General features: G+C 33.7%; 1 protein-coding gene across 1 annotated transcript; it reads left to right on the forward strand.

Annotated features, from left to right (window-relative positions):
• The first annotated feature begins 1,687 nt into the window (after positions 1 to 1,687).
• Positions 1,688 to 6,928, forward strand: LOC126847526 (glucose dehydrogenase [FAD, quinone]-like). The gene is made up of 6 exons (XM_050587835.1): positions 1,688 to 1,909; positions 3,178 to 3,404; positions 3,496 to 3,666; positions 4,451 to 5,169; positions 5,242 to 5,529; positions 6,071 to 6,928. Exons 2-6 carry the CDS (start codon positions 3,206 to 3,208, stop codon positions 6,548 to 6,550), a joined length of 1,857 nt encoding a protein of 618 aa, XP_050443792.1. The 5' UTR covers positions 1,688 to 1,909; positions 3,178 to 3,205; the 3' UTR covers positions 6,551 to 6,928.
• The last annotated feature ends 3,950 nt before the right edge of the window (positions 6,929 to 10,878 follow it).

A 10,878-nucleotide genomic window follows, 5' to 3' on the forward strand; every position in this document is an offset into this window, starting at 1 on the left:
ATTTTGCATTTGGAGTTATATTAAATATATATTGACAGATTAAATACTGACTATTTCTTTCTTAGTTTTCTTCTTTGTTGAATGTAATTTTCGATAAACCACATTTGTTGGTCATACATCATTTGAAGAACAAATATCCCAAGGCGATAAATAGAGTGTGACAGCGTACAAAGTAAGATTTGTGAAGTACTTATCGACGAGTAAACCAATTATGGTCCGACACCCTACTTGTATATATTGTGTGTACACAAATAAGATTGTTTGCTTTTGGCATCCGTCAATTACAAAACCATGAAATAACAAAATTAGCCTTCTTGGATTTCTGCAATTCGAAATTACCCTGAACAATGATACAAAGAACAACAAATACAAATAAGGCCAATACAGTGAGGACGGGAAGGTCATAGGTGCTTAGAAATTATTATAACTGGAAGTGAAAAATTACTTTATAGTTAACGCTTGTTAGCGAATTTATCCAGCCAATTTTCTTATAATGTTTTATTTTTCTAGTGTTCCCGACTATGAGTTAGTTGAAGATGTTGTTTTTAACAACTGGAGAGAATACATTTTTCAAAACTGAATTTGATGATTTTTGTAGACCACTGGTCTATAAATATAACTGGTAAACGTGTAGGTTGCCATTTGTAAACCATTAGTTAGTAATACGGCCAGTTGGAGAAAGATGGTTTTAATGCAAATTATTAGAAAAATCAGGTCACTTTATGTCAAAACGCCTTCTGAAAAGATAAAATTTAATACATTTTAAGAGAAATCAACTGGGTTAGACTGTTCAACTAATCGTCTTGTAGACGGTAAAAGTATGCCGTATCAATATGAATCATTATATAGGGTGTCCGTAACTCTGTGCTAATACATTCACATGTGTGCAGACAATAAATGTATTTTGAATTGTGTTATTTTAATTTCTTGATTTTTAAAAAAATCAAGTAAGTATGGTAATTGAAATTAAAAAACTTTGATGTTGTGAGAAATACATTCCCCTCTCCCCCTCTTAAATTTTTATATTTTTTTAATAAATTGCTTAATAATCAATGATATATTTTCTATAATGCTCCGAAAATTAAAAACCAAGAGAGTCTACATACCGACCCCGACTGGCAAGAGTTTTTGTTTAGATTTTCCTCGACAAAAAGTATAGAATTTTCTCTTGACTTTGACCAAATTATTTAGATTGTTCTAATATTAATCACCCGAGGCCAATTATTTTCAGTACAGTCTTGTAGTTTAGAAATCGAAGCGCACCGTGCGGCCACTTGAGTTGACGTTCTGGCTTCGACTTAACCTCGTTTCGGATAATAGAATAATAATTCGATTGGCCAAACTCGCCGTGTATTGTTGAGCATCGTGTCAAGACACGTGTGCGTTCGTCAATGCCTATAGAAATCTGGCGGTTAAAACGCCATTGACACGATGCTCGGTGAAATTTATTGGTATCTGTATATTTTTTAGACACCATTTGAAAAATATCCGACAACCGATTGACCGATATCACTTTCCATCTTCGACGGCGGTAAAGTGAAAAATAGTACGTTTTTCGTTGTAAAATCGCAACAAAAACAATAAAACCATTTCAAGTTCATTGTCGGAGGGCAAACAAGTCAATGTCTCTCCCACAAGTGTGTGCCGGCGCGCGGTTACTTGTTGTGTCAGCTGTACTGAAACAGGTTCGGCACTGAAGAGAGGTGGCCACGTTCTTGTTCATGGATACCGTTATACGAGAGAGGTTCTGTGTTCATCTTTACGCCAGTGTATAAGGTCGTTGATCTAACCGAAACAAGTAGATTCCGTGTTGTTTATACCGCCGTCGTCACAAGTTACCATCCGACAGCATTTAGCGGTATAAAAGATATTTGAATAATAGTTCCAACTGATGTCACAATAAAACCACGTGAGTCTATTATGTACACGTAAATTATAGATGTTTAATTTCATGATAAAATTTTATATACATATATATATATATTAAACGCCTTCAATGGAATAACAGTGCGATCTAAGTTTCCATCTCGTTGATTGGTCTTTTGACAGTTCGTCCTAAACATGGAAGATTCTATTTTTTTAACGAATTTAATCTATTTTAATAAATCTCATTGAGGTCCAACGATTTTTAATTTTAACTTACTCGCTATCACTCCGAACGAAAAATGTGTAAAGTCAACGAAATTAATATATTTTTTTTTTAAGTTAACTACATAATTAAAATCTCTGCAAGGACATTAAAAATAGAGTTCGTTTCAATTTAATAATATACGTCAAAATATAGTTATTTTTCCGAACTCAAATCGTCAAATTGACTTTTAGGTAAATTCATTTTGAAAAATATCCCATTAAGTTCAGTAATAAAAACAAAAAATTAGCCGAACACAAATTTAAATTTCCAAAGAGTTAACTTTTTTTCTTCTTATGGATCTCCTTAAAAGTCAATGGCTATGCAAGAGGAGAGAGTATCATATAAGACTAGATAAATGATATAAGCTTATTGATACATATCATTAACAATATATTATATGAAAATTAATTAAAATTCGTTAAAACAAAACTTATAATTTGTATACATGCTGAAATTTATATAATTACTAATATTCAAATTATGTCTAATGCGAAACTGTATCTTCTTCTCCTTCTTTATCTTCGCCTTACACTACCAACTACACGGGGTCGGTCACCCTAGTCTTACACCTCCATAGAGCTCATAATGCGAAACTATATAAATGTTTACTCCGGGCTAAATTGCCCAAATACTGTTCTCATTTTTGGTACAATAACATTCGAATTTTTTTTCAACTCTACCGAATTAACCGAACATTTTCAATTGTTCTTTATAACCTAAGTGAATTGCTAACTCATCCGGTCTTGCTGAAAGCGTATTTAATGCTTTACTACTTTCCGTCAGATTTTTTCGGCCCAACGCAGATGATTAGGTCTGTGATAAATCAGATTTTCTAAAAATAACAATAATAATAATTAATTGGGTTAGCGAGATGCGGCGTTATAGGTACACGTGACGATTGTCACGTCGGGCGCGGTTTCTATCTTCCTTTCCACTTCCGGCGTGTCCGGTGAATAATAATAATAATTGGCATCGGTTAGTTTCACCGTCGATAGTGTTGACCTCAAACGACGGCGACAACCTATATTATTGCTATTATTTTTCAGAATCAAAGTTGCGATAGCATGCGCTACCATGAGTGGTGTAGAAGCCATACCAGTCGGAGCTTTAGCGGGGGCCGCGTCCAACGTAGCCTGGTTCCTTCCCGTACTAGTGGCGGCAATAGCTTACTTCCACTATGAAGTCAACGATCCCGAGTCCAGAATCATCGATCAGCCGGGAGAACTGCTGCTGGAAGAGTACGACTTCATCATAGTCGGCGCCGGTTCAGCGGGTGAGCCAACAAGAACATTTGGGCTATTGACAATGTTATTGTTTATCGTGTTTAATTATTATTTAACACGCATATTATCCATCCGATTCAGGCGCCGTACTAGCTAACAGATTGACCGAAGTCGAAGATTGGAACGTACTGTTGATAGAAGCCGGCGGAGATGAAACCGAGCTGTCCGACGTGCCTCTGTTGGCCGCTTACTTACAACTCAGTCAGCTCGACTGGCAGTATAAGGCCGAACCCCAGGACACTGCATGCTTAGGTGAGAATCATATAATTATTACTGTAAAAACCCTTCTGTATTAAATCACCTATAATCGAATATCAGAGAACACCGGTATCAATACATAACCATGTTGTCACTCGTCAATAATAATAACATATTGTCACGCTTAACGTTAAATGATTATTCAATATTACTGTGGTAAGACAATGTTTGTGAACGGCATAACTTTCTAAAAAAAATCACCAAATAATGTTTATCTAAGGTGTTGTCTAATCAATTTAAGCTTGTGTATTGTGTGTCACAAGCCTGGTCGGTGAAATGTTCGTTTCTTTCTCTTTCTATCACACATCGTTCTCAATATTATAGTACATTTAGTACATCATTTATACACGATTTGTTTACAAGTATCGTGAAAACTATAATTTGACTAGTAAACAAAAATTATTCTTTACTTACATTCATCACAAAATATTACTTCATTTAACTCACTAGCTACCTATTACTTTGACTTAAACGTCAAAACTTATTGTCTAAATAGGTGTTAGAAATATATTTTTTAAATAACACTGAACACAGTCATATTCACCATTTCACATAACATTCACTATTCCATAATTGTAGAATAAAGTCGTTCTCGTTCACATTAGTTTCCTACTGGAGTACATTCAAACAATAACAATAGGTAATATACTTTTTTTGTACAACAGATTTTGTAAAAAATAAAATATTGTATACTTGGGTATAATATCAATACTGTTTTGGAGAAAATTATTTTTTGGAAATAAAATTATAGCTTTTTTTTTTTTTGTTCTCTTTACAGCAATGCAAAATAAACGCTGTAACTGGCCTAGGGGTAAAGTCCTGGGTGGTTCTAGTGTGCTGAACTACATGATGTACGTTCGTGGCAACCGAATGGACTATGACAATTGGCTGAACCAAGGCAACCCTGGATGGGGTTACGACGACGTGTTGTACTACTTTAAAAAATCAGAGGACAACCGAAACCCGTACTTGGCACGCACTCCATACCACTCAATCGGAGGATACCTGACTGTTTCCGAGGCACCGTACAAGACACCACTGTCCGATGCGTTTGTCGAAGCCGGCCTTGAGATGGGCTATGACATACGAGACATTAATGGCGAGCGTCAAACGGGTTTCATGATACCTCAAGGCACTATCAGAAGGGGAGCGCGCTGCAGCACAGCCAAAGCTTTCTTGAGACCTGCTCGACTCAGAAAGAACCTGCACGTGTCAATCAATTCACAAGCTACCCGTGTAGCTATCAATCCGGACACGAAAATTGCTTACGGCGTCGAACTGGTCAAAGACAAGACTCGGTACTTTGTCAGGGCGACTAAAGAGGTGATACTTTCGGCCGGATCGATAAGCTCTGCTCATTTACTGATGCTCTCCGGAGTCGGCCCTAAAGATCAATTAATGAAATTCGGTATACCCGTTCTGGCCGATTTAAACGTCGGCAAAAACCTTCAAGATCACATCGGGTTAGGAGGACTAGCGTTTGTGATCAACCAGCATGTAAGTGTGCAGGCAACGTGAACTATATTTCCAATAATTTTTTTTCACGAAGTTAATGACATTGCATTTAAGGTCTCGTTGATCCAAGAAAGAGTGGAAAACGTCCAGACCGTCTTGAACTATGCGACGATGGGCGACGGACCTCTGACGGTCATGGGCGGTGTCGAAGGGTTGGCCTTTATCAACACCAAGTTCAACAACAAATCGTTTGACCAACCGGACATTGAATTGCACTTTGTGTCCGGTTCCACTAATTCTGACGGTGGTGTTCAATTGTGGAAAGCTCACGGTCTTAGAGAAGATTTCTACAAATCTGTGTACGAGCCCATTAACAACAAAGACGTTTGGTCCGCCATTCCTGTAAGTTTGAATGCTCGACAGTCTTATATTTTAACAGAGTTCTATTTAATAATTCCAATAACTAATTCGTATTGCCTAACTTATCTTAATCATAGCAAATCTGAGGGTATGCTATGCCAACTGTCAAAGCTTAGACGTCTTATTAATTTTTGAACTCTTAAAAAGGACACCATACATCAAATTATATAAACCAAGGGGAATTAGCGCAGTTAAAAAATATGCACTGAGTTAAATGAACAACACTATGTTATAGCGGTGGCATAGGGCCTAGATGTCATAAGTGAATACTGTATATATTCATAATAAACATCTATGTCCTCTAACGTAAAAACTATGAATCTCAGTCTTCCTATACGAGTGCACGACGTGAAATATCTATGCACTTAGGCCACCTTTGCTCAATACTGTCGATAAATACAAATTACCTCTGAATGGAGAAAACATTGGGTTGAATCCGACTGATGATTTCCATATAGTTGTTGATCGAGATGACTGACCAATTGTTGTAAACTGAAAACCGTGTTTCGTTTTTGACTTTCAGATGTTGTTGAGGCCGAAAAGTCGAGGTGAGATTTTGCTGAGGAGTAAAAATCCTTTCGACTATCCGAGGATCCTGCCCAACTACTTGACGGAACGGGACGACGTCGACAGGCTGGTCGAGGGAGTGAAGTTTGTGGTGGCCATGAGCCACACCACGGCTTTCCAAAAATACGGCAGCCGCCTTCACAACATACCGTTTCCGGGTTGCGTGGGCGTTCCGATTCACACGGATTCCTATTGGGAGTGCATGGTCCGGCATTACACGGTGACCATTTACCATCCGGTGGGCACCGCCAAGATGGGGCCGAAATGGGACAGGACCGCCGTCGTAGACCCTAAGCTCAGAGTGTACGGGATAAAAGGTCTCAGAGTAGCTGACGGATCGATCATGCCCACGTTGGTCAGCGCCAACACGAACGCGCCAATCATCATGATAGCCGAAAAAGCAGCGGACATGATCAAAGAACAGTGGTTAAACTAAAAGTGAAAAAAAAAAAAACCACTGAACTCGATATAATATCGAAAGCGTATTCAGATTGAAAAATGTCCCCAGCCGGGAGGCGGCCATTTTGTGCACAAATTTCGTAGAAAGTAAAAATGTTACGTCACTTTTCCATGATACAATGTTGGGTTAGGTGATGATAATCTTATAATGATAACTCCGTCATATATTGTTTGATAAATCGTAGAAAAAAAACAATAAATGTCATGGACAAAACAATGACTGTCCACAAAATGGCAGCCGAATATATGTAGGAAATACGCGTTCCATATTATATTGTGTTCGGTGAAAAAACACATAACACTTGTTTGTTCTTTAACCGCCGACATTTTTGTGATATAAAGTATTTATTCTGTACATTGAAACGTTATGATATTATTTATTAATTTTTTTTCCTATCAACAATAAACATGTGGTATGAACGCCATTCAAATGTGTCGCGAGTCTTCGCAGAATGTAGTACGATTTGATTTTATTCACAATAATTAAACTAATATGGTTCCTACCGTACAGAGCAATAGGCAAAGTATGCACATTCGAGACATTTAATTTGCCTAACGAACCGCATTAGTGTTTAATCGACATCTATTAATAGTACCTAAGTATAGTAAAACCAACATGTTACATACTATTATTGTGGACTCTGACTGCCACGAACGCTTGTCTTATTATACGAAAAATTATTATTCTTGTTCTAGTAAACAAAATGTATTGATTTTTTAACGGGGTTCGCCTAGAATATTATACGAAGTTTTATACTTTTATAGATTTTCTCTTTTAAATCACTATTGTCGGTGCTTTTTTGTACTAATTTTTTTTTTTTTTGTAACGGTATTTGTTGATGTTTGGACGTTGCTTTAACGGCTAATATTGTTACTACTTATATCTTGTATTATTATTGTACTGTATGGGTCTAACGAGCTTTGATTTTAACGAGTTGTATTTTAAATATCGTTGACATTATTAATGTTCTATTTGACTTGTGATCAATAACTGTCCTGTTAATTATTCGGTTCATAATAATAAGTCGACTGTTTTTGTTTATAATATGTCTCAATTACACGTTCCTGGAAAAAAAAATAATACTGGTTAGTATATTTTTATTACAAACCTATTCAATCCGCATATTGGGAAGGATTGCAATTTTAATATATTTAAATGTAAACTAGAAAAATACGCTACAGTAGAAAATGTTTTTAGACCCTCGTCTAGTTTTATAAATCAAGAAGAACGTGAAATACATTTTTTCAGATTATAACTTTGTCAGAAGCAATCAGGGTCGAAGTTTCTACAGTTTATTAATTAGGTATGTCCTTATCCAGATATACATATGATTAATAAAATATTCTCGACATATATTCAGTTTAATTTCCCGCTCTAGAATTGTTCACGAGAGACAATCAAAACTCAGTGATGCAATAAAAATAGCAACAAAAACGTCCATTGAATTATTTGCTTCCTTCGAATTGGTACAGTTCTAAAAATACATTTAGAATAAGAAATATATTAGAAAATTGTCATCTGAAATACATATACTCAATAAGGAGATCTAAAAATTTGTCATTATTATCCTGTAAGTATCAATGGAAACCTTGGGGTTATCAAACAGTAGAAATATGTGTCTGGGTACTAGGAAACATAATAAGTTGTTTATGCGAACATATTCTTATAGTTGGTGCCAACATAAAATAAGTGTTATATTTAAATATTGATGAATTAATTAGGTATTTTCAATATAATATATTTTCAAGAGATCATGTATTTATAAACGTTTAGTATATAAAATACAATTTTTTTTATTATTTTGTCAGGTTCGTGCAAACATTTATTTTTTTATAGTGTTCAGTAGAAATAGTCGTACAAATTATTTAGATCACACGGTGATGTTAGTGAAGCTGACAGCAGCTATAGCAAAACAATATCAAACATTTCTTTTTTTAGGAAAGTCAAATTTTGATATTCAACTCCATCTGATTATTTTATATAAAAAATCCTAAAAGCGTTCTTACATAAAATATAACATATAGCTATCATCATAATATGGTTTCTTGACCAATTCTTTATAAAATATTAGGCAATAGTTTTATTTTTATTATGATTGATGTTCGTTTTATTCAAATTACTTATATTATTTCAATGATGATCATTAGGTTTTTGTGAGAAAATATTCCTTACCGAATACATGATTTTCCAACATCATAGCCAATAAAACAGATAATAATAACAAGTTGCAAATGATGTTAGATATTTCAATTCAATTGCTTAACTGATCCAGAATATTTGTTGAGGTTTCTTTTTAAAGTTCACTACACTATAGCCCATAGGGACGCCAATGTCAATCGCAAAGACCATAGTAATATGCAATTACCATTTTTTGTATGTGACGCACAAACTGTATATTTAGGTCATGCGAGTGTCGTACTCGATAGTCTCGGTCATGTTGAACACCAAGCTGGCGACTTCAAATCAAATTTCAGAAAAATCAAAATATAGTAAATTAAATTTGTTGACGTTATAATATTGTATTTAAGTACATAAAACTAGTACTGGCATTTTATTTGCTCTTTTGTAACGAAATCCGTCAGTAGTAAAATAATAATAATTTAACTTGATAATTATGTACACACACACATGTGTTATGATATTTTATCTAACTGCACAGTATTTTTTGCCAAACACTATTATTGATTAGACACATATAAATTGCACAAATAAATTGTATAATTATAAAAATGTATTGCGTTATGAGATTAAAACATTAATGTTAGTAAACTCTGTTAGTTGTTGATTACATTAATTTGACACAATATGCTTATTTTACATTGAAGTGTCACAAATACATGTATCATATTATGTTCCGACACTGTAATTTTCAAAATTCTACATTCCACCTAAAAAGTGGTATCAACATCTAAAATATTGACAATCAATTAAATGTCGATTGAAAATGGAAAAGAATTGTATAAAAAGTCAATAACTTTAACTAATAATAATTACTAATAAGTATGATTGTGTTATATGGACATAGATTACCCAGACTTGTTGTTTAAAGAGGTCAGTTATTTTAAGTTATTCTAATTTGTTTTGTTTTTTTTTGATAACTTTCATTATGTCTTTGTAATAAACAATTGGCCTTAAACTCGAATCATGACGATGGTATAAAATGTTTTTTTTTATTTGCCATTGTCGTAGACACAAAATAATTTACTTGACAGGTAGTTGAAAATACGCTTATCCGACAGATTTTTATTGAAATATGTGTAAAAAAAATCGTAACTAGTATTAAAACAAATTTATGCACTTCATAACAAACATTCCACGCTATATTAAAAGGACAAAAATAATTCATGTTATGATATTTTTCTTTTTGCATGAATAATGCATTTGTTTAAGTATTTATTTACATAATATATTTTAATTAGTTCTCTATCAGTTTTACAATTTTAAATTAACATTTAGTTGTTAAGTGCATTTTTTCAGAGTTTAACTTTTTTCAAACCATTTAAAAACATTTTTTGTGGTTATGAAAAACAAAATTTGTTCCTCCAAAAATATGTCTTATTTTTGAAAATCTTAGATTTTCGTTTAATTAAGATGAAAACAGTAAAAGATATGTCTTTAATTTTAGAAATGTTTTAGATATTTTTTATTAGTTAAAAAATGTATTGAGTTAATAAATTAAATTAATGGCAAGTCAAACAAAACATAAACAATAACAACATTAACGAGTTAATGTAAATTTTTTGAAAAAGCGGCAAATTCCTTCCAAAATTTTCATTCGGAAGGAACGTCTCATTGTGGAGCGTTGTAATGTAAAATAAATTATTATACTTACAACAGGTACCGTTTGTTAGTGTGTGGTGTATACAAATAATATTTGCACCTGACCCGGTCGAATTTCAATTGAAAAACTGTTTGGAAATGTTATCCGTCAGATCAATGTTTTAGCTATTATTAAAAAATGGGTTTTTGTTCTCGGCGAATATTTCTAAAGTATAACATAATAATTTTTTTTTATATTATTATATGTTGTTAAGTAGGTAGGTCAAAACAATAAACACAACGAGACACCTTTGAAAACGACAAATATTTATAAATCAAAACACCGTATTTATTGTTCGATTAAAAAATATATATATATATATATATGTGTATGTATGTATCAAAACGACACATGTTCGATGAAGACAAAAAAAAAAAAAAAAAACAGACCAGTAGCAAAACGAACACGTTTGAAATATTTTGTTCTAGGACGCCGTCCTACAGTTTATTATTGACTTTATATTATTGTGCAGTTATGGCCTAGT

Source organism: Adelges cooleyi, unplaced genomic scaffold (genome assembly GCF_023614345.1).
Source record: "Adelges cooleyi isolate 19-005CV unplaced genomic scaffold, UGA_ACOO_1.1 ACOO_flye_CR_arks_rails_tigmint_CR_PRNA_108, whole genome shotgun sequence".
Lineage (NCBI taxonomy): Eukaryota > Metazoa > Arthropoda > Insecta > Hemiptera > Adelgidae > Adelges > Adelges cooleyi.